Below are 24,422 nucleotides of genomic sequence, written 5' to 3'. Positions count from 1 at the left end.
GATCAGACCACTGAAAACTAAATGTAAGTTATTGAAAGAAACTGTTCTTAAATTAACTCTGGAACAAGGTAATTACCCTGAAGTAATCACATACTCTCCAGCCCTCTAACTCCAAGGTTCAAGCCAAGAAATTGAGCAATTCCTTCTTTCTCCCCTGACTTTGCCTCAGCAAAGTACATAAAAGCTTACCCTAAGGCACACACACCGAGACCGCAGTTTTCCTTGAGGAAACTCACAGCAGCAGGGTACCAGAGGCACTCTGCGGTCCAGACACAGCAAGTGTAAGCTGAGCATTTCAAGGCAGTCAGCTTTTACTGCTGTGTTTGTCCACAGTACAACTACTGCCAAGGAGTCACTGCCCTTTGGAGTGCAGTGGCTTCACCTGCTGACATGTGAATCACAGAGACCACAACACTGTTCTCAGTTTGTTTCAATTCTGGCAGACTCCTGAAAGAGTTGTGAGCTGCCACATTTACCAGCATCTCTCCAAACTGGATCTCCAAATTTCAGTAGGACCCTTCAATTCTGTTACTAGTAACAAAACATTTTGACACCTGAAAGATAAACACACCTCAGAATCCCAGTGTCTCTAGTCTGTGCCCAAAAAAGGCACAATACATCCCAGCCCTCTGGTGGATCAGGGAGGATTAATGCATACAGGCATCAGTTCTGCTGAACAGGAGAGGGAGATATTTGTGTCCTCAGAACATATTCAAATAGACATTGCTTCTATTTCCTTTTCCTTAAAAATAAAAACTTTTCTATATATGCTGCTGTGAATTTTAATCACAGCAGGTGAAATTTCTTGTAATAGACAAAGCAGATCATAAGTCCTCTGATAACACAGTACCAATAATAAATGATTCAGATAAGCCACATGGATGTTGTGACAGGAAAGAATGTACCACAGAGTGCTAAAAACACACTGAACTTCATGAATTAACCGGCCAACTGAATTAAGCAACTGATTCTATAAAAATGGTATCTCCACAATGGAAGAATTCATGCTATTAATTTTCTGACTTCTAAATATTTATGTGGATGTGAGAGTGGACAGTACCATTTGTATTAAATAAATGGCATAACACAAAAGGAATAGATGAATATATTTAATTTAAAAATTGTTTCTAAGCAGATACAGAAAGAAATTCAATTTCTAGGTCCCTCAAGCTGCAACTTCTAGTTATCAGTGGGCAAGTCAATAAGAAAAAAAATAAGTGGTAGAGATATCTGAAGAGATTAGGCAGTACAGAGGATAAGCTTTCCTTTTAAAAGGTATTAAGAGAAAGTAAAATAAACATCTATCAGGAAGAGTCTGGCAGCAGGAGGAAGGGGTAGTTGATCTCTCAAGAAACTTCTCATCTTCTTTCCTTTATGATGCATTCTAGCTGCTGATAGCATCCTAGTCATCAAGACAGTTCTGCAAACATCTAACAATATGCAAAAAAGGAAGACTTCTGTTTAGGTTAAAAACCATCACAGAACATAAAACCAGCATTTTTTAACAAAAGAGAAAACAAGCACAAGAAACCTAACTTGCTGGGATAAAAAATAATTCAGCAAGAATATCTAAAATAGGAATCTTTAGTGAAACAATCATATTAGGGTGCATTAAGTCTCAGACCTGACACTGGCCAATCATATGGATTTTGATTTCTATGTGATAACACAAACCACATGAACAGTTGCAAAAGTCAGCAAAGTTTGCACTGTCATTCAACAGCAAACTCTAACGTGGCACACAATGGTTCTTCCCAGCACTACAAGGTAGCAGGTTTTCAGCAGCACTTCTTTTACTTTGGGAACTGTTGATGGTCATTTGTTCTAAAATTCTCAAAATAGAAAGGGATTTCACAGCATTTTATGTGTCTATCTGTGCTAGCAGTACCAGTGCTGTACACCAGGAAGCCTGAACACTTCTATAACTATGAATTACTCCTTTCAAGGAATGGGAACACTGTCTCAGAGCTAGATGATAAAACACTAAGTCAGAATTCTTCGTGGCTCACCTCACAGTTCCTGAGATGGCATGCCCATGCAGGTGTATTTAGTGGCAATGGCTGAAGAGGCATGGGAAAAGAATCTTCCACTACCCTGAAAAAAAAAAAAAATAGAAATCTATACAGACATTAAGAAAAGCAACACCTTAGTCTAAACTACAGGTAAGATCAAATCAGTGTACTACGTATAACCTTAGAGCATATGATCAAACTATGGATATTTTATCAACACACCTTAAAATCTGTGGTTCATTTTCTTCATATTCTATTTCATTGTTAAAATAATTCACAGTCAATAAAAGTATTTCAAAACCCCACCGGTTTGTACATTCAAGTCCTCCAAACATTCAGTACACTGTGGTTCATAACCTCTGTTCTATGGTAATTTAGTGATAACCATTGCAAAAACAAACTACAAGAAAAAAAGGCAGTGCTAACAGTGGATCAAAGTGATTGTTCATCCCTTTAACCCCTGACCTACCTGGTGGTTGTTTTCTTTGATATGGTGAGAGATGCCTGGGGATGTAGAATGTAACTGCTTGCACTGTCTGCTATAGAAGCCACTACCACAGTTTGCAGGTTCCCATCACCACACTTCTCTTCCAAAACATCTTTACAAAAAAAAAAAAGGCAGCTTCTTGGTTAATAACTAAATGTAGAATGGGGGAAAACAAGCTATGATTAAACTTTGTGTGTTGTTAAAGCAAGCCTTTTGACATAGGAAAGAAGTTTTATAGATGATAAAGCAGTCTAATAGTTGTGAATCAGTGCTCAAACTCCTGGCACACATATGAAGGCACACTTGATAAGGCTGTTGATATTTAAGGACTTTGATAATTGTGCTACTGCTTATGAATCCCTCCACAACTAGGCAAATAATCAGAACAACTTGCAAATTACTCTGCTTCCAGGAATCCATACAGGATTGTACATGTATTTTGTTCAGCTGCAAGTCACATACTGGTTGCTTTTAAAACAAGAAAAAAATGAGGTAATGATACTGCTTTGGACTAAGAAAAGAACACTTAAACAAGAAAAACAGGCCTCTTGTAATTGAATCTGACATGATGTTAGAACAAATGTTTTAGCCTTTCTTGGTAATAGGGAGCAATCCACAAGCCAAAAATTGCTCTTAAATTGAAGCCTGTGTGTACAGTTAAACAAAAACATAATGGAAAACTGTAAAAGCAGACGTTCAATATTTTGGTCTGAACACAAACACACAAGGTCTCCTTAGATGAGGGATTTTTGCCCTTCAGTTATGAAAGCCTCTTTCCCTCATCCAGAGAGAGTGATAAGCTATTGACACAGTACAGAAATGGATGCACACAAAGCTCCATAAGAAGATTCCTAAGTGTGCACTCGGATTAACACCACTCTGGCTCCAAGCACTGGTTCCTCCTACAGAGATGTGCCCTTAAGACACTACAGGCTGCCCTGAATCTGCACCATTCCACACATTACCACCATGTGCACACTGGTGAAACTCAGGAGCTGACAAGTGTCCTCAACTGTCTTTTAAAGACCAAATCACTATAGGTCTTTTACACAGTAAGTCTCTAGAAAAAACTAACAAAAAAACCCCACAAATGACACCTGGAGTACTGTTGTAGCATATGCATTCAAATACTATGACACCAAGCCCCAAGCTGAATGAAAAATTGAAATGGAAACTACTATTTAGTATTTCAACTTAATGCTTACAAAGAGCAGCAGCAATTATTTTGTAACTAAAGGCTCCCAGCTGGCTTTAAAGTAATGTAAGACTCAGCTACAACCAAACCTGGTTTTACCCCTGCAAGAGCTGGAGAGGGAGGGAAGGTTGAGCACTGGGGTAGGAACAAGTCTTTCTATGCAAGGTCAGGAAACCATATTGCAACCCTAAGTGAAAAGGGCTGGATCATGACTTGAACTGCAAATATTTCTTCTATCCACCCAGCACCAGGACTCTATTCTCACTCTGAGGTAGCATTCCACAGGAACTCTTCAACAGTGCTCACATCTTGAGAATTTTATAGAGAGAACGAAAAAACAGTCTAAAATATATTTGAGAGTTTAACAAAATGTGACCACCTTGTTCTCAGTCTCACTCTGTGAATGCAAACTAGTACAAAGCGTTTTGCCATCCAGCAAGGATTGCAGATAAATAATCAATGCCTTCAGATTTCAGTATGCCCATTTTCTAGAGAACACCTTAAAATTTGTGCTTCTAGTTGTGTATCTCAGCACATGCTGAAAATCTGACAACTAACACATTCCGGTGAATGGGAAGTTACATCTTATTTTCCTTGACTGGGAGCTGAATTTCTAGGTAAGTGATTCATTCCTGGCTTCACAGAAGATGCATCATCACCAGTGATCTCCAGAACAGAAGATTCAATGTTCTTCTGGCCTGTCTGCACTACAGGAATTGACTATTTCATTCACAATGAAGTAAACAAACACCGAAAATTTGAAACTGATAGTAAAGATGATGGCACAAATATCCTTATTAAAGGTAAATAAGGCAAGAAACAACTCTGTGCTTGATGTGTCAATCTACCCATCACATATTCTTCAGAAACAGGGCATAATAGCTCTCATAAGCTTTCATGAGGCTTTTGCCCAACAGAAAATGTGATGTGTGAGGCGCCAGACTCACAATCAGAAAGCAAGATTCAGTGCATATTTTGTGTAATAACTCTCTAAGGAAAGGAAACAAGGTGCCTAAAAAAGACCATGGAGGATGAGCTTAGTCACAGGAGCACAAACCCTCAAGTGCCACAGGTTAAACTCACCCTGTGGGCTGGTCACATCCAGAAGCTGACCTGGAGGAATAATCACTTGGGTCACTCCTGGCTGGGCAGAAGGAATGACATGCAGCACCTGTCCATCTTCTGACTGGCTGGCAACAATCATCTGTAAAGCAGCCACACACAAGCATGAATGGCTCCAGTTTGTATGGTGATCATACAGCACAGCTGGGTTTGCTTATTACCAGAACAGGAAATCCTTTGCTTAGAGTTAAGGCCTGTACATTTATTTGACTTTGCATAATAAGAAAACTATCTCTTTATTGGCAATTTCTTTAAATTATTTTCTCTTTTTAAAATAGGTCTTCAATTAAGGAATGAAAAAATCACACTACCTGATTCTATGGTGAATGACCCATTTATTTGAAACTGACAACTCTATTATTAATGCTATCAAACACCTGAAAGCCATTCATGGTTGGATTTGCTGTAACTCCATTCACGGACTAGCAGAACTAATAGCAACTTAAAAATTGTGACCTTTACTTCTAAGAAACCGACCTTTGTGGGCAGCATTTCACGCAAACACAGAGAGAAGAAAAGCTCCAGGGCTTAACAAAACAGTACAAATTAAATCACCTGGGATTCTGAAAAAATTGAACAACCCCTCATGGTATATTTACCCATAACTACAAAGGACTCTGGGTGAGATAGTTACCGTTTTTATAAAATAGATATTACACATTACAAAGCAACATTTTAAGAAAATTAATTGAGGGCTGGGGGAAAGGTGAGACATAATGACTTAGCTTACTGCTAATGTTCTGATTCCCCCCAGAAATACAGAGAGATTTATCCAGGGAATATAGAGAAAGCAGCAGCAACAGAAATCCAAGATCTTATCACACTAGAGGATCCAGGCTCAATACTGACAAAAGACATCAGTTGTTGTTTAATAAAATTAGTAATGGCTGCAGACAGGATTTCCCTACCTGAAGAAGGGGAACTGGAGCATGAACTGCAGCACTGAAAAGTTGCACCTTGTTGCTAGAGTCTGAATCAGGCTGGTGCTACATCAAAGCAGCAGGTAAGAGAGTTCCTCAGAGAGCTCCCTGCTGTGTGAGCAGCGCCCCGGCCCCGCCTGCAGACACTCACCATGGGCGCCCAGGGCGCTCCCAGGGGCTGCAGCTCGCACAGGCGCTGCCGGGGCTGCTCTGCTGGGTGCGATTCCTCCGCAGAGCGGGCCCGCGGCTGCGGCGGCACCGCCGATGCCGGACTGCCCGACACGGGGGCTGTGATGGGCACGGCTGGGGGAGAGCTGCTCTGGATAAACAATGGATCCCGGGAATCCATGCACGTCCGTTGCTTTCACAGAGGAAAAACAGTAAAATGTACTTTGAGCAGCAAATTCTACGACAAAAAAAAAAAAAAAAAAGAACATTTAAAACCAGTGTAGTATGCTAACCAGTGCAGTATGCTAGCTATACTCCATACTCAGAGGAGCCCTTGTCCCTCTGCATCAAGCGGCTAACACAATCAGTTCTACTTTTGCTTTCTATTTCCATGCTGAAGAAGTACTCATATTCCTGCTTCCTAGAATGAAGTCTCTCTACTAAGGCAAAAGACAAATCCTTTTGCTCAAAATCTGCTCCCCAAAAAAACTTATCACTTCAAAACATCTCAAGTCTGCCCAGAAACTGAGACTTATACCACAAAAAACCCTGTAAAATATTCAACTTGATTTGACTTCAGAAGAAATCCTAGATACTATTCCACCTGGCCTTTCCATACATGTATTTAGCCATGAAGAAAAAAAATCTCTGCACACTTTTAGAATTCTTTACCACAGAAGAAACACGAGCAACACAACCTCTGATTCAAGGCCAAGAACTGTACAGCACAAGGCCAAGAATCAGATTTTCAGAATATTAAAAAACAGAGCGTATCTTCATCAAGTCTTAGAGTACATCCCATTTTCATTAAAGTGTATAGGCACAAATACTTGTCTAGTTGAAACTCTGACAACACAAACAATAAGCATGTTTTAACATTATTTTAACAATGGAAAAATAGGCAGTCCTTGTGTACAATAACATGTCAAGCTGTCATTTGTCCAGTACAAGAAGAGCTGCAATTTGTTGTATCTCTTGCAGCAACTGCACAAAAAACTCTGATGCTTTTACGACAAAAATTAATACACTACAAATCAAAGAATGAGGAAAAATGTTTCTAAATTTTATACATAAATCAGATTTGATCTAAATAACCTCATCAAAAATTCTGCAGGTATAAATCTTCTGCACTGAAACTGTCTACTGTGAACTATACCAGAAAAGCAGCAACAAACAAATGGCACCTGTTGTGTTAAAAGACATTGTTCAGAGACCATAAGCACACAAGTAAACCACTACATGAATGACATTTTATGTTAGAAGAACATTCTGCAGAAGAGCATTCATACACAGAAATCTCCCCAAATAAGAAGACCTGGCAATATCCAATAAAAAATACATGAAAGACTCCTCTCCTTCAATACAAACAGAGGTGTCCTGTGTCCCTGGACTCTTTATTTGCCACATTTGGTCACTAAGCAACATCACCTCATTTTCACCTGTTCTGAACCTCTCCACTCCAATGCATGTAATAAAGTATTCTTTTTTAAAGGGTTAACAAGCTAAAACATGTATTTCTTCATGTTCATTTCTTCATTTCTTCACTATAGCAGGACATAATTATTGAAGGTTGTCACTACATGTAACATCTGGATATTCATCAGTTCAAAACTGAATAGCACAGGAATCCAAGGGAAGGATGTACATTCTTAAAAGACAAGATGTATTACTCTAAAGGCAAGAAAAAAACCTCTGCATTCAGGAAACAGCACATTTTAAACTTCAGAGTGGATGTAAAGGAAGCATCTACAAGGACAAGGCATTCATACCTCACCTGAAAAACCTGATCATTTGTTTCTAACTCTTCTATACCATTACAGCTGCCTATGAATAAATTGTTAGCTCCTTCCATAGCAATATCATGGTCAGCTCCACTCTCTTCCATTACAAGGTGACCTGAAAAGGTAATAAAAGTTCATTTTAACCTTCTGCCAGGAGACTGTTGCAAGTGCTGTCTTTAGGTCTTACAGCTTTAGTGTCACAAGTTCTAATGCTTTTGCAAGATAACAACAAAGTTCTCAAGAAATCCTTGTCTCTTTACCACTTTATTACTCACTCCAGAAAAATGTCAGCGTGTTGCTCCAGGAGTACAGCTTAGCCTTTTAAATGAGACAATTTGCTTGATTTGTCATTGCATACACAGATACAAAACACACATACACCCTCCCACCATTTTCATCTGAATATGTCCAAAAGCACTGAACTAACAACCACACACATCTAGAGAACATTTGATATTTAAGCACATGCCAGCAGTGCTTTATAAATACATTAGTCACCTTCTTCCATAATCACCAGACAGAATTTGCATTATGCAATTCTGTCATGCAGACTTCTTTAAGTAAGTCAATTTGTTTTAAAAGCTTATAAGGCATCATATAAATTAAATAAAGTTACTATTGTTATTCTACAATAGTGGTATGGTTATTCTAAAGTGGTATGCTTTGGGCAGAAAATCCCACCAGATATGTAGAACAAAATTTGGCATTAATCATGCAGTAAAAGACAAAAAGACAGAGCTCCCAGCACTTCAGAGATCTACCTCCTATCCCAAAGAAAGCTCCAAGATACTCAGTTGTCTATTATAAAGCTTCAAACAGACACACAATATTGTACAGTGAATTACCACATCCACAGGCTAATGCTCTCATGCACACAGCACATCCTTTAAAGCAGCGACCAATCCCAAACATTCCAAGCAACAGGACAAAATGACAATTAACTCAGCCCCTGCCTAACAAGAGTATACAAACATAAGACTGCACACATAACATACCCAACTGAAAAGAAGAAAACTCCTGTAGTTTGGGGTGAAGGAGGGGGAAGGGTGGTCACGATTTTTCCCTTCAGTATTTATTTTAAAGACAGGCTGCATTATATTAGCACATGACTCCTACCAGCTGCATCTTCTTCACCACACCACGCAAGCAAATTCCTCAAGTTGGACCTTCTTGGCTGTGGTATTTCAACTGTTTACAGCTTTTGTAAGGAGACTGTAACAGGCTAGAGAGTAACTTCAAAGAATTGCACAACTCTTAAAGCACAGATTTATTCTGCTTTGCAAAGGTATAAAGGACACAGGCAAAGTAAATCCACATTTCCTTGGCTTTTGAAGCTGAATAAAGCATCCTGCTGATACAAACAACATTGAGAAGTTAATCTGCTCATATGCTCAATATATTAATACTTTAATCTAAAGCAGATTTATTTTTCCATTCAATTTTCAAGTGATGACACTCCAGACCAAGTTCCAAATGAAGTTACCTCATGTTTACCAAATACTTTTGAGCTTTGGATCTGAGAACAATTATAAGACGTTTCAGTTACAATGTCTGAAGCATCTTAGCAGCAAATGAAAAACAAAACCAGAAAACTAGATTTCTTCATCACTCAGCCATTTCCTTTCAGTTCAAAGACGTGAAGAGGACACGGCAGTTTTGCGAAAGCAGCACATTTAGTTCTTTGAGATAAACCCAGTTTGTTCTGGAGATACCAACGACACATACTCTGAGCATGCAGGAACCAACAACAGAACACAAGCACAGCTCTGTGGGGACAGACCAGTGACCCAGGCAGCCCAACATCCTGTATCTAAATAAAGCTCAGGGGAAAAATCCAGCAGCAGGGTATACACATGGTGACATGGATCCAGACTCCTTTCATAAGCAGCCCAGAAATACCTGAAGTTTTGTATTTCTTTAAAATAATCCCCGTGGTACAATTTGGTCCCATGATTTTGTCTAATCACTGTTGTAACCCAGGCAAACCACTGGCACACACATTACTTGGAAAATCAACTTCATGGTTTAACCATCCTGGTTTCCTTATCCTAAGAGCTTGAGTGCAACCACAAAGATTCTTATTTTCTGTCTTAAAGAAATATCCTCCTACAGAGGTGTACAAATACATACACAGTTAATAGATCTTACTGTTGTACAAATATTGATGACCAATTCCCCAAACAAGAGGGTTAAAACCTGTATATTTATGTATACCTACAGATATTTTGTCATGAATGTGTAAATAACTTGTAATTATGTCTTCATAAACGTTAAATGAGCACCACAAAAATTGCCTCTGTAATACCACTGCATCACACATGTAACAGTCAGCTGAAGGAGAAATGTGGAAGTTTAATGTTAGTGTAAGGTGGGAACAAGAGCTGCATCCTTAAAGCACACAGGCAGCTCTCTATGCCTCAGCTTTAGCCTTAACACAACTCCAACCCCACCACTTTATAGGCTCCTTCCCGAGTCCAGCACTCCAGGGCCATTTCCAACACATGGCTTAGTGTATTTAATGCCACAGGTCTATTTCCTTCATCCTGCTTCCATTTGGGAAGCCCTTTTCTCAAATGAATATGGCTACTGTTGTTCTGTTTCACCTCTACAGAGAGCAAGCACCCACAGAAACTGCTAGCACAGGCAAACATGATAACCATCATGAGCACTGCATGCAGGACGCTGATTATACTTAACAGAAAATACCTACAGTTGAATGCTTCACCATCAATCTCTTTTGGGTTTTCTACAAAACGTTGCAGAGGTTTTATAAGAAGACTTCAGATAACTGATAGCTTACAGCAATCAAAATACTCTGTCTGAAAAAGCTCCCTCTGAGGGTATTTCTCTACAACCACTCAAAGTCACACAAAAGGCATGAATTGCAGTAAAATATATCAGGGAGGAAATCAGGGCATACAGATACTCCCCAGTAAAGTAGTTACAATTAGCTTTGTCAACTTGTACCAGGTTTGAAATTTAGCATTATCTCTACCGTGGAAGAGGAGGAAGATACTGTTAAGAATACAGAGAGGATCTGGGGAGTCACACTTAAAAGGTTTCTCAAGTCAGTTTTTTGTAGACAAGACCAATAACTGGAAAATGCACCTGTGCCAATTTCACAGACAAACAACGTTAGGTCTTTGAAACACGTGAGGTCTGTTAAGAAACAGATGAGATTTCAGAGTCTCACGAAACAGCAAACACTCAACACCCGCCCGCTCCAACAAGCGGAGTCACCAAAACCCGAGCCACACTCAGGGAAACGCCAGCTGTTCGCCAGAGCCCACCACGGACTGTCAAAAGGTGGAGGGGGGGAAAATTATGCACAACAAGCACACAGCATGTCCTCACACAAGCAGAGCCTTCTCCCAAAACACCAAACTCACTTACAGCTTCTTTTTAAGTCCACCGCGCGCTGGGTTTATTACTTCTAGCAGGCAGTTTATTGTGGGTGTGTCGCTTGACATGCAGAGAAACACAACCCGAGTGACTCCAAGCGGAGCCCACCGCTTCGGCGACCGCGGGCGCCACACGGGGCACTGCCCCGCCCGGGCACAGCCCGGCGGCGCGGGCGGCCCCGCTCAGCAGCGGCCACAGGAGCCGCTCCCGCACCTGCGAAGAACCCCGGAACGCGCCCCCGCGCCCCAGCCCTGAGGAGCGCGGAGGGCGCCTCAGCCCGCGCCCGTCGCGCCCGTCGCGCCCCTCGGCACCACAGCCCCGCGGCGGGGCGGCGGAAGGCGGCGGCCCGGGGGAGATGCCGGAGGCGCGTTACTCCACCTGGGCTCGGCTCCCGCAGCCCCGCCGCCATGCGCGCCGCCGCTCCGCGCACGCGCGCCCGCCCTCAGCGCGGAGCGGGGCGGGGGCGCGCGGAGGGCGCCGGGAAGGCGGCGGCGCGCGGCCTCTCGGGAGCGCGCGGCACGCGGGCGGTGCGCGGTCCCGCGGGGGGCTCGGCCGGGGCGCGCCGCCACACGTGGTCCGTGCCGGTATCGGCGACAGCGACAGCGGCGATGGCGCAGCCCACGGCGCAGCTCACGGCGCGGTTCCGCACCGAGAACCAGAGGTGAGCGGCCTCCCCTGCCGGGCCGGGCGTGGGTTCGGGAGCGGGTGACGCAGAGGCGGTAACGGAGCGCTGTGCCCGCAGGTTCGCCGTGGAGGATGTGCCCTTCTCGGTGCCCGCGACCTCCGAGACCACCGACCTCAGCCAGCTCATCAACAAGCTGCTGGCGGCGGCGCACGGTAGGTCCCGCGGGGCGGCCCCTCGGGTGCCGGCCCCCCTCGTGTCGCAGGCCGGGCCCGGCCCGCGGCGGCTGTCACAGGCCCTCGGCGGGTCCGGCGCAGCCCGGCCCGCCCCGCCGCCTTGGCCGGGCTGCCCACGGTGAGGCACTCCCGGAGCTTGATCTGAAACGCTGCGGATGCCGGGGCTGCTGGGCATTCCCGGAGAAATGGACCAAAAGCAGAATACTGTGTGTGCCCGGCGCCACAGACCAGGCTGCCACAGCAGGTGGGAGTGGAAGTGTTGCCCAAAACCTGGTACAAGAACTAATGAAACCAGAGGTTTGGTTTTTATAACAGCCTTTAAGAAAACCCCAGCTAGTCTGTCAGCGCTGAAATGGGCCCACTGACTCGAAAGCTTATCTAAGGAAAGACACTTGTCCAATGTTGTTGGAAAATCCCATTTTACTTATGATATTGCAAACAGTCTTGAACAGAAGACTAGTGCAACAGTGCAGTGGTACTGCCAAAATGCAGAGCCTTTGTCATTTATGCCATTACAAAGGTAGAAATATGAACCAAAAGTTCTTAGAATTTTCCTACTGCTGCCACAAATACAGGGCTCTAGCTGGTGGGAACAAGTGGCAAGATCCATACAGAACAGTCGGGAAGCACTGCTAGGGTTTGATTGCACATAGCTACAGAGAAAATACAATAAGAAGCAAACAACTCTTTGAACCCCAAGAGCAATATTTTCTTCCTCTTAACTTAAATAATCCTGTGGAAGTAATGGGCTGCCCACTTAAAATTGGGAGCAGAAACTAATTGGTTGGGGGTTTTGGTTTGGGTTTTGGGGGTTGTTTATATTTGGGTCTTTTTTAAACCCTTCCTGAGGCCATTTTCCTGAACCAGTCACAAAAGGATGTCATTCTTGATGGTATCAAATAAATAGTGACACCTGAACATTGATTTTTCCCAATTTGTTTCAGCGGATCACAAGTATGTGGAATTTGACTTCCTTATCAATGGCCAGTTCTTGCGATTGCCGCTGGTCACACACATGGAAATGGAAAATATTTCCACAGTAAGTCATACCCAGTGTCTGCCCTTCTAGACAGTAGAACAGACTTAGCCAGTTTACTTCAATCTGATTTAGATATTATACTGTCAGCTAGGTAGATTTCCTTGCTCAGTTTTATTGCTTTTCTGACTTTCCCAGGAGAATTCCCTATATTTTTAAATCCATTATGAACTGCAGTGATTAGAGATTACAGACAGAGCAGTGCAAGGAATTAACATTCCAGTCTGTTGTCTGTGTACAGTTCAGAAGGGAAATTCTTCTCTTATTCAGTTCGTCATTAATACATTTTTGTCTCTTATTGTGGGGGATAATGGGGATGTTTAATATCACATCTAGAAAATACTGCACAGTATATGCAATACTGGTTTTGTATTAGTAAATATAGAAGAAGAGGAATGTAAGAAGAGTGAAATCACTTGCTTTTGCTTCCATCTTGCTATTAATAGTAATTTGATAAAAATATGGAAAGGAATGTATTTCACACTTTTTTTTCTAAATACTGTAGTTCTACTGATGTGGTGAAGGACTTGGATACCAAGACCTTTGCTCAATGAACTTGTATATTTGTGCCACTCTACAGTTAAATTTTACTGTTAGTGCTTAAAAAAACCAAAACCATGCTACATCAGTCAATAAGTATTTTGTCTGTGAGCTCAGGAAGAAGTGGTGGAAATAGAGTATGTGGAGAAATACATGGCCCCTCAGCCAGAAGAATGCATCTTCCATGACGACTGGATCAGTTCTGTTCAAGCCACTGAAGAATGGTATCACATTAAGCCAGTTCTAAGTTTTGTCTTGCTTATTCGTGTTCCTCCATGGTATCAAATAGAGCAGTATTTTCTCTTTAATAACCCCTTGAGTGGGTTTTTTTCCCCCTCTTTGCTTTATTTTTCTTTTTTTTTAACCCATCAAGTCAGTCAGCTACTTGCTTTTGTAAGCAGGTCACTGGTTACACTGTCACGTGACAGTGACTTTAACCAGGTAGAAAACAGCCAGAGACACTGAACTTGAGATTCTACTTATGCAAATGAACACAACAAGTGCTGGTTAGTATCCTTTTTCTGAAAGGAAAAGAACTTTTCCTTATTACTCTTTTTTGCTTAAACCCTTGACTTCCAATGTGACACCCATTAGCAACAAATAGAATAGCATACCTTTCTGCACGGATTTTCCTGGAAAAAAGCCAGAGGCATCATTGCCTTTTTCCAATGTATTTTCACATTCATTTTCCAATCAACTGGGTAATGTTCAGATGTTAAGTAGAGATTTGAAAATCCTTTGAGAACCTCTGGCAACATAGTAGTTTTACTAACAAATTAAGCTTGAATTATGTAAATTGTATAAGGGGTCTTAAGTCCCACCAACCAGAACATGCAGTACTGTCACTGCTTGTCTTTCTAGCCTGTACTCCTGGTCTCCCAGTTGCAAGGCTTTGATGAAGCTTGGCTCTGTAGCAAAAATGATTTTTTTTCCTCTTTCAAGCTATTTCTTTTAAATCGGTGACTTTGCTAAGAGTTTTCCAATTTTCTGGTTGAGGCTTTATTCCATAAAAACATTTGTTGGTCTTAAAGACAGTGATGTTTCCAATGCTGTACCCTGTAGGATATTAACTGGCTGCTACGATCAGACTGCCCGGATCTGGTCTGTGGAAGGAAAATCCATCGTGACAATAGCTGGGCACACAGAGGTAGTGAAGGATGTGGCATGGGTGAAGCAAGGTCAGTATATTTAGCAGGGGAATAGTAGTTTGATTTACTAGGGGAGAAATGTTAGCATTCTTTAACTATTAATATTTCATTATCTAAATGTAATTATTTCAATCTCTGGCAGTGGTATAAGAAATGAAGTCATGGTGTGCATAAAATAGTCCTTTGACAATAATGAGTGTGGTTACTTTAAGATGATTTTTGTCTATCCACCTTGCAGTCTCCATTAGCAAATACTGGTGTCTATGTAGTTATATTAACTGTACTTGCAGGGCCACATGATGTAAATTGAAACATATATGAGTTTCTGTATATCTGCTATTTCTTCTGGGATTAGAATAATTATTTATAAAGACTTTGGAAAGATGAATTGGGTGTAACTTTTTTCTTCCCCAGATAGTTTATCATGCCTGTTACTCAGCGCATCCATGGACCAAACTGTCCTGCTCTGGGAGTGGAATGTGGAGAAAAACAAAGTGAAAGCCCTTCACTGCTGCAGGGGACACGCTGGCAGCGTCGAGTCTGTGGCTGTTGATTGTACAAGAACTAAAGTGAGTGGCTTCTGGAAAGAAACCTTTGTGTTTCGGGATTTAGCAGCCTGTACCTCAAAAATCCTGGGTTGGTCCTTGCATGGGGATTCATCATCATGATGTTATGACAATCTTGTTATAAGCGGTGGTTATTGAGAATTAGGAGTATTACATCAATGCTAAGCCGTAGAATCACAAAATCATTTAGTTTAGAAAACAAGTTAAATTTAAAGCGTATTTTACTTTAAATGCATCAGAATTTTGCGCTATGATGAACTATTTTCAAACTTGACGTAAATCTTTGTGGCAGCTTCGGTGGGGAAAAAAATCTCCAGAGTTCTTGTAAAAAGCATGTGGTGAAGAGGTTCTTTCCCTTCACCCAGGAATTCAACAGAGCACTCCCACCAAAGGTGGAGTCATTGCTCCCACCTTGACTCAATATCAGACAGGTTAAAGTCAAACTTTTTGGTGGTGAAGGAAATAGGTATATTGTAGATATTTTTCCTACAAAGGAAGTAAAAATAATAATTTCATGTATGCCAAACACTTTTGGGGGATTTTTAGGAGCCCAGCACTGTGTGTTATAAGCCATTGGTTCATTTCTCAGGCAGGTCTCTCTTCCAAGGTCTATCTGGATCAACATTTAACAAAATGTTTCTGTTTATACAGTTCTGCAGTGGATCCTGGGATAAGATGTTAAAGATCTGGTCTGCAGGTAAGATGTGAGTTTGTAAGGCTATATACATTATTATGCTGAGTTACTGACATGGTTAATTACACAGTTCCAGATCTTGTTACCACCTGCATGATGGTTCTAGGCACCATAAATACAGGGATTTGCTTAATTACTTACATGGAGATGGAATTCAAAAACCTGCAGCTCAAGTCTGCCTGTCTTCTGTCCCAGTACCTACAGATGAAGAGGATGAAACAGAAGAAGCAGCTAACAGACCACGGAAAAAGCAGAAAACTGAACAGCTGGGACTTACAAGGGTAAGATAAGCTCTGGGTTTGTCTGGGTTTTTCTTTAAAAGTGTAGCCACAACAAATAATTTCTCTTTGCTAAAGGTGACTTTAAAACTTCTGCTGGTATGTCTCAGGATAATCAGACTTTTTTTGTTGTTGAAATAATAGATTTTTGATCACTTACTCAAATCTGTCACCATTAAACTCCAGACTCCCCTGGCAACCCTCTCTGGCCACACAGAAGCCATCTCCTCTGTGCTGTGGACAGATGCTGAAGAGATCTGCAGCGCATCATGGGACCACACCATCAGACTCTGGGACGCTGAGACTGGAGACCACAAATCCACTTTGGTGAGATTGTTATACTCTGCCTGTAGGTTCAGCTGAAATCCAGCTCAGAGAAAAAGAAAATGCTGTGTAAAATAGTGGCTCCTGTCTCAGAGTTACTATTTTCTTTACTGGCAGACAGGAAACAAAGTGTTTAATTCTGTCTCCTACTCACCCCTGTGTCGGCGTCTTGCATCAGGGAGCACTGACAGGCATATCAGACTGTGGGATCCTCGCAGCAAAGGTGAGCTGAAACATGCATGTTCTCAAAGATACTCTTCAAAATCAGGACTTTGTCCTATTGAGAGACAACTCACAAACTCTTCTGCTCCCTCTGCTTGAAACCAGCCATTTGGGGGCTTTCAGTAGATAAAAAGCTTACATCTATTTTCCTTATTCTTGTGCAAGACATTTTTAAATTTCTTACCTAATAATTTAGAAATTATGACTTTTTTTAAACTTGCTGATGAATGTTCAACTGTGGAATTGCAGAATGGATTTTGTTTTGGTAAGGTTCAGACTGTGGCTGGTCTGATAATCATTAAAGTGAAGCAGTAATCACTTGGACATGGTACTATATTTCATATACAGATGTAATTACAGATATTATGACTAAGATTTATTTTCGTAGACATATTTCATAAAATAGTCTGGGTTGGAAGGGACTTTAAAGATCATCTAGTTCCAACCCCCCTGTCCTGGGCAAGGACTTCTTCCACCAGAACAGATTGCTCAGAGCCCCACCCAGCCTGGCCTTGAACACATCTCTTGTAGGCTCTGTTCAGGTACTGGAAGGCCACAAATACTAAAGAACATTTACTTGTTTAGCTTCTGTAGATCTAATACAAAGTTCACTAGCATATTACATGTTGTTAATAAAAGCTTGCTTTTTTTTTTTTTTTTTTTTTTCTTCAAAAAAAAAGATCCTTGAAATGGAAGTTTACTGACAAGTTACATTTTGAGAGGCTTTGAGTTTCTTTGGGTTTCTTTTTTGTTCAGTTTGGTTTGTTTCTTTGGGTTTTTTTCTTCCCTGGAACTTGTGTGGCTTACATTGTTCTTCACTTTATTTAAAGTTCACTTAACACTTAACTTGAACTACAGTTGCACTGGAATTTGTACACACCTTCAAAGTGCTGGTTTCAGTGTCTGCTGATGTCTGTGTTTTTCCCTCTTTCTCTTCAGATGGCTCCTTGGTTCTCCTGTCTCTGACCTCTCACACAGGCTGGGTGACATCTGTGAAGTGGTCACCGACCCATGAGCATCAGCTGATCTCTGGGTCTCTGGACAACATTGTGAAGCTTTGGGACACAAGGAGGTAAAAGACACCTGTGTTTGTTGCTGTTCAAAGACATGTAAGCTTACAGGGTGAGCTACCCCTGACGAAATAGCAAAAGCAGTCAGAGACACTCAGGGGAAACTGAATGTGGCATTTGTGAAAACCTCTAGGTTTTGGAAGTCAGCCTTAAAATAAAAGGGAGAAAAATACTTGTAGTCTACCACAGGGCTGGAAAGCATACACTGTTGAGCAGCATGGAAGAAGAAAGCTATAATAACTGCTTCCTAACAACTGGTTGAATTTCAGTCTCGAAGTTGTTTGCAAGCAGGTGAAAAATGTTGCTGCTTTTCTCTTTGGGGGTGGAGGAGAGGATAATACTGATGTGATTGGCTCTGGGGAAAGCAGAGGAAGCAACACAGTGGCCAATGTCTGTACTCTCTCAAAGTGTTTGTAACTGCTTGAGCACATCTCTTTGATAGCATTGGGATAGCATTTCTCCCTGGGACCAGTTGCTGTCTGTGATTGCTCACGTAATTCAAACCTGTTTTTCACCAGTGTCAAAGCTCCTCTCTATGACTTGGCTGCCCACGAAGACAAGGTTTTCTGTGTGGACTGGACAGAAGCAGGGGTAAGGATCTGAAGAGCAAGTTACTTTATTTATATGCATGGTGTTTAAGAAGAGAGCTAAAAGCAGCCGTGGGCTGTTCCTTCTTTATGCTTAAAGCTAGAAGAGAGCAGGCAGTTGTAGTTGTGCTGTTTGATGTCTGGATGGCGGTGTCACAGGCACTGCAGCGTGTGCCCACACTCTGCAGAAGGGAAGGGTGGGAGCAGAAGCCCTGTGGCTTTAACAGAGCATTAGAGTGATATTCTGAACAAGGAGAGACAAGAACAGCACTGCACCTCGCTCAGAAAACACACGTTCCAAGGTAGTCTTCTGCCATTGGGACTAAAGCAGCATGAAGTAAAGCTGGGTCATGGCAGTCAGTACATGTGGAAGGGGGAAACTGTGTAATCCTCTACAGCAAGCTGTTCTGCTACAGTATGGTACACAGGTATTGAAAATTAGCAAAAACCCCCATTCTGTGAATGTTCAAGATTCTCAGTGTGACTCCTGTCCACTGTAAAAGTCAGGAAAAGCTTTAGCAACTCTCCTACACAAGTTTCACTTTGGATTTTAAGAGGAGAGTAAGAGACAAAGTTGCTTCTGCACTTTGATTCCGGGTTTGAGTCATGCATTAACAGTTCACTATTTGCTACTACTTTTTATACATAAAGAAAAATTGAGTCCTTAACTTTTGTGTACTTATTTTGCTTAGTTCTGATATTAATCACAGTTTCCTTCTCTCATCAGCTGTTACTGAGTGGAGGAGCAGACAACAAACTGTATTGCTACAGATACCCAGCTACAGCCTCTGATGTTGGTGCATGAGGGTCAACAGCCAGAAGACTTTTTTAAAAAATAAGATTTTTGCAGCAGTTGCTGTCTATTACCATCTCTACACAATCAGCTTCTGAAGAAGGGAGGAGTTTGTCTCTCAGGGAGCTATTCCTGATTTTGTATTGGTAACCTGTATCCATATTCCTCACAGAAAAATAGCAAAGCCCAAATGGGATTCATGTGAAACAAAGCAAAGGTCATTTCCTCCCTTTTGATGGCTTTGAATTAACATCTTTTAAATTACTGTTTGTATAGCCCTTTTAATAAGAAGTAAACTGTTTGCTGATACTTACAGAAAAATGACTCACTGACTAAATTATTTTTTGAGTTTACCTGCTTTCAGTTGGAAAAAAAAATAAAGCTTTTATCAACAGTTCATAGGTTTAGTGTGTCATTTCAGATAAAAATGACATTTCAGCTCTCCTCTCAGTCTGGCTGTTGGAAGTTCTTATGATTTGGTCCTTAATCAAGCACCCAGGCTTCTTTCTAGGATAAAGACTTGGTATGTGTGCATGGAAATAGCATGATATAGAGGAACTTCACAGATTTACTGGCAGATGAAATATTCCGTATTTTAGTAGCTCATAAATTGGGGCTGCAGTTTATAAGAATGCCAGCCTTGTACCACAGTACTTGTTGTGTTGCAGTACCACTAGTGGGGTGTCTTGGTCCTAAAAGCAGATGCGTAGAAACAATGGTGGATCACAGAGAAGGCAGAAGTAATTTGTTCTTAAAAAGAACAGACACAAAAGGTTGCAGTAGCTTTTAGGGTGATAGGGGATAAGCACTGTTCAAACATGCTCAGTGTCTCTGCTGGTGGTTTTGCTCTGAGTTCAGCATCCAAATGAAGAAGCTGTTAGTGCCCTTGTTAGATTACGTACATGTGCTGTTAAACCAGCACACTTAAACTCTGTGGAGACCACACTTGAATACCCTCACCAATGTCTGGGCTTTCAATCAGTGTAACACCTGTACAGCACTAACAAGTCGAACATTTAAATTATTAATTTTTCTTTGAAGAGTGAGAACTCTGACCTATATATAATGACTATATATAATGATATATAGAGAGACAATATATATACTACATATACAGCAGCAAAGGGCAGGGGAAGGATCTCTGACCCCTTTGCTCTGACCCCTTTGAAGTACTGCAGCTAACAACTTACATGCCTGTGTGTAAAAACTCATGAGTGCAAGATAAGTAACCTTAATGCAGTTTTCTTGCTTTCCCAGAAAGATTTACAAAACACTTTTAAAAAAAATCTTGTCACCTGAAATGTCAGTGTATCTTCGACTGGTATTATTTAGACTCAAGAAAACCCAGCTGGCACTAGTTGTTTCAGTATCAAACAGTGAATCTGTCAGATCTGCTATAACCTGTAAAAAATACACAGAATGTAACTAAAAAGGCAGGTTTTGATAGATCACAGTGAAAAACAGGAGCATTTTTATACCCTCCTCTTGTCTGGAAAAGTACTGTGGCAAAGGAACGCACAAAGAAGGAACTAAGTAAACCATATTAACATGCAGTGGTACCAGTGTAAGAACAACATATTTTTGGAATATATCTGCATTACCACTGTCTATAAATTATCCTGAAACCAATATTTTTTATATTTGGCTGACAGTTCTTTGGATAATCTGTAATCTTAAATAAATGTTGTACTAAGACTTTCCTTTCAAATATGCAGTCCTTCCATTTAAAATAATAATGTGAAATGATGGTCAACATGAGTTGATTTTAAAACTGCAGAACAACTGAGTCAGAAACATGGTAATCCAGAATCAAGGTGTTGATGGTGACTACTCACAAAAAATAATTTTTTCCTCCCCTAAAAACCATTTCTGCATATTCCTAGTGCCCCAGTAGCATAATACAAAACAGTAGAGAATTTTTATGCACTAATTGCCAATTTTGCTTAAACATAAAAGTGATACTACAAGTGAGGGGAATAAAGACAATAATCAGCTACTGCAAGATTGACCTACATTTGTTTTTTTTTATCAGTGGGAGGGGGGGTTGTTTTGTTTTTGAGAGGCTGTGCAATACAGATTGTTCTATCTTTTCATTCTGCACTGACACCTGGCATAACCTGTCCACCAGCACACGTTCAAACACCACCATGCATTCAGACACACATTAAAAGCATCAGTTCAAGACAAGGGTTCACCTGCTTGGTCCCTGGCTTAGTGTCACACTTGCATTTTCTGTTTGTGTGTTTCCTTTTACCCAGCTGGTTCTTTCAGCTTTCTTCTTGCTTTGAGAATTTGGTCTTGCTTCTGGATGGTTGCCATCCTGTTCCTACAGCCAGCCCTGGCAGAACACTGGTTTTTCTCTCTTGTTGGCATTTGGTTAATTTTTTTAATCTCAGTCTTCTCTCAGCTGGGAGATTGAACTAAAAACAAGGGGAGGGGGAAGGAAATAGTAAATATTCCAATGACACACAACCTGAATCAGTGTGGATAATGTGGATACATGGATATATGAGTTTGGGCCAACAATGCAGATCTCCAGCCAGTGCTGCTCTGGCCTGTCCCTCTTAACCTACACTCCAGAGCCCGGGGTGAGGTTTGTTCTTAGTGAAGATAAACTTACTGAGGTTTTAATTGCTTTTGTATAGCCTGAAAAATTTCCAGGATAAACTCAACATACTCCTCTAGATTTTAGCATGCATACCTTAGGAAACAGATCTAACCACATATGCTGAAAGTGACTTCTACAATCTAAACAAAAGTGTTTAACCAAGATTGGAAGGAAACACAAAGATAAAGGAATACACTTCTAATGAAAATTCCTGAGATATGAGGTTTTCTCCTGAATTTTCTGACATTTCTTCAACAGAAAGCACTAGATGGGCACATGCACAGATTCCCCAAAGGAAAAACACACTTATGTTAGACTCTTAAGTTGATTTAAGTGTTGTTAATTATCGACTTGTAACAAATGTGGCTATAACCTGAAGAATTCCAAAATTTTTAAAGTTTTTCTCATTACTGAATTAATGGAGGGCACAAATGATCTCCAAAATTGTGTGATGATAAACATGATTTTTAAAAAAGCAAACAACAAACAAACAAAAGTCCCAAACAAGCGGTGAATGTGATTTAGGTTCCATGACCTCTCTGAAATTTCAGCATGTGCTCTATTTCCTTGCTGTGGGGAAGGCAAAAGGTTTTATCTGTATAAAACTTAATGAGAACTAGGTCAACACGCCTCAGATTTCTACTCTCTGTCAGAACGGGGCTGCCAAGCCAGCCCTGGCTCAGCCCAGTCCAGGGGTAAATGCAGTTTATGGATTAACACCCTGCTTGAATTTGAGAAGCACAAGGCTACATTGAGCTGCACAGATACTTCACTGGCTAACAAATTGTTGTAGTTTATGTTGTAATTGATATGCCAAAAAAAGTCCAATCAAGTTTGAATCACCAATTTTGATGTAAGCTCACTGGCAGAGATCTCAAATTACAGGCAAAACCTGAGTTGAAATTAATTGTAAAGAAAACGAATTTAAATTGTCCTGTAAATTGCATGAAATAAGTGGCTTTCCAGCTGCCAGTGAGAAGCTGGCTAAGTCTGGTCTAGGAAAAACAGCTGCTCAGTCTGGATGAGTCTATCAAGCCATCCAAACCAAGACATGTACTGTAGGGAATGCTGAAAATGTAACTCAAACCACAAAAATGTAAATTTCTGTAGCAATTTCAATATTCATACTTGAAACTTCAAACTGTTGATTTTCCATGTCTTTGCAATCTATTCCATTGGACAACTAGCAGCCTGTAACCAACAGGGGATCTCAGTAGAAAAACACTGTAGAACTAAATAAACATTAAAATAAATTGTCTGTGATTAGTACTTACACTTCCAGACTATGATGTATAATTTAAGCTCAGAAATTTCTTTAAATGTTTGAAATTACCTCTGGATGCAAAGCAGAACTCACAAAAAGCTGTATGGAGAAACATGATAAGCCAGTTAGAGCAAAACATCCCAATAATCTATAATGCTTATCCAAAAGAATCCCCCCATCACACTTCCTACTGTCTGTGGTCTATGAATTTAGAATAGGGAAGTACAGATCTTCAGTCAGACCACAGCTGTTCTAAACTGCATGTGAAAGACAGCTGAAATCCCTTGGAAGAGCCTTCAGGAAATGCTCAGTGAATTCATTCCTCTCCTTTAACTCTCTCTCTATCCCAGTTCTTGAAAACTATTCAAGTCTATTACACACACATGCACAAACCAGAAGTTTCTCAATGGATTTCTGCTCCCAAGACAGGTCAAAAAAACAGCTGACAAAGCACAGAAGAAATACTAGAAATGGAAATATTCACCAAAGAATAAAGATGGTTGTGTGATAACTTCTGATGCAGAGCTGGATGCCAAGTTAGTGATAAGCCTATGGACCATGAGGAGAGTCAGTATGAACTGATAGTTAGCATATGAATACCTGAAAATGGCTCATTCTCCCTGCCAATAGCGAGCACTAGTTACTTTCAACAGGGCACCCTCAGTTGCCTGTATCATTTGAAAAGCCCAAAAAATGATGCCAAGGATTAGAATGATGTTATTGTTTTCTGAAGCTGTTCAGTACCATCAAGGAAGACAATCTCAAGCTATTCTCCCCTCTCCGTGCTGTCACCACTGTAGCTGTGCACACATCCCTGCACACACTTACATTTGGTGAATCAGCTCAGCAGGTTGGAGTTTGCTGCAGTAACCAAAGTGTTACCACAGAGTCTGGCAGCCAGGCTGAGAATTCTTTGTCATGGGGACTTGCTTGGGGATCAGGAGGATGACAACAACAAATAAGCTACGCTCTCCTTTTGAAAAATCCTTGCAGCATTGAAGGCTACTGGGTGACATAAATTCCTTATTTGTGTGATTCCAAGCCTTAAGCACACTGCTGATTGAACACTGGAAATAGACACCCAGAGCCATCTGCTCAAAACACGGACTGACCCAAAGTCTGAAAGGTGGGGCATGGGTGTGCGTTAGTGGGAAGTGTTGTTCATACCACGATGCTTGGGATTCACAACAAACGTGTTTTCTAATGTCTCCTGGTAAAGCCAGTAATTTGTTTCCCAATTTTAGGAGCACAAATTTCCATCTCTCTCCCATTCTTTTCCTCTCAGGTTCTGCACAAGCTTTAGCCCAAGTGTGCAAAGGTTTGTGCAAATTCACAAAAATTTTTTGA

The 24,422-nt window shown here is 41.1% G+C and overlaps 2 protein-coding genes across 17 annotated transcripts in view; one reads left to right on the top strand and one right to left on the bottom strand.

The window, feature by feature from the left end:
- CARF (calcium responsive transcription factor) overlaps positions 1 to 11,568 on the bottom strand; it is a 34,452-nt gene extending 22,884 nt beyond the window's left edge. For 11 of the 16 annotated variants that reach the window (XM_063400299.1, XM_063400290.1, XM_063400292.1 and 8 more), the window contains exons 1-6: positions 11,466 to 11,568; positions 7,679 to 7,800; positions 5,888 to 6,097; positions 4,778 to 4,898; positions 2,482 to 2,611; positions 2,010 to 2,094 (exon numbers count right to left, since the gene is read on the bottom strand). In XM_063400299.1, coding sequence (XP_063256369.1) covers positions 2,010 to 2,094; positions 2,482 to 2,611; positions 4,778 to 4,898; positions 5,888 to 6,097; positions 7,679 to 7,800; positions 11,466 to 11,496 — 699 coding nt within the window. In that variant the 5' untranslated portion in view covers positions 11,497 to 11,568. Of the gene's footprint in view, positions 1 to 2,009; positions 2,095 to 2,481; positions 2,612 to 4,777; positions 4,899 to 5,887; positions 6,143 to 7,678; positions 7,801 to 11,078; positions 11,216 to 11,465 lie in introns of those variants that run through there. The other 5 variants (XM_063400303.1, XM_063400300.1, XM_063400304.1 and 2 more) reach the window with 5 other exon arrangements.
- On the top strand, positions 11,495 to 19,600 carry WDR12 (WD repeat domain 12). The gene is made up of 13 exons (XM_063400307.1): positions 11,495 to 11,748; positions 11,830 to 11,924; positions 12,890 to 12,984; positions 13,639 to 13,745; positions 14,584 to 14,699; positions 15,084 to 15,238; positions 15,887 to 15,932; positions 16,125 to 16,210; positions 16,394 to 16,534; positions 16,649 to 16,754; positions 17,693 to 17,825; positions 18,342 to 18,414; positions 19,138 to 19,600. Exons 1-13 carry the CDS (start codon positions 11,495 to 11,497, stop codon positions 19,213 to 19,215), a joined length of 1,485 nt encoding a protein of 494 aa, XP_063256377.1. The 3' UTR covers positions 19,216 to 19,600.
- Positions 19,601 to 24,422: the final 4,822 nt, after the last annotated feature.

Source organism: Prinia subflava, chromosome 6 (genome assembly GCF_021018805.1).
Source record: "Prinia subflava isolate CZ2003 ecotype Zambia chromosome 6, Cam_Psub_1.2, whole genome shotgun sequence".
Taxonomy (NCBI): Eukaryota; Metazoa; Chordata; class Aves; order Passeriformes; family Cisticolidae; genus Prinia; species Prinia subflava.
This window is presented reverse-complemented; position numbering and strand designations above follow the sequence as displayed.

Coding starts and splice junctions, on each gene's coding strand:
- WDR12 (XM_063400307.1), top strand. CDS start 11,495: ATGCGCGCCGCCGCTCCGCGCACGCGCGCCCGCCCTCAGCGCGGAGCG. Junction 14,700..15,083: donor TGTGGCATGGGTGAAGCAAG/GTCAGTATATTT, acceptor TTTCTTCCCCAG/ATAGTTTATCATGCCTGTTA. Junction 18,415..19,137: donor TGGACTGGACAGAAGCAGGG/GTAAGGATCTGA, acceptor TTCTCTCATCAG/CTGTTACTGAGTGGAGGAGC.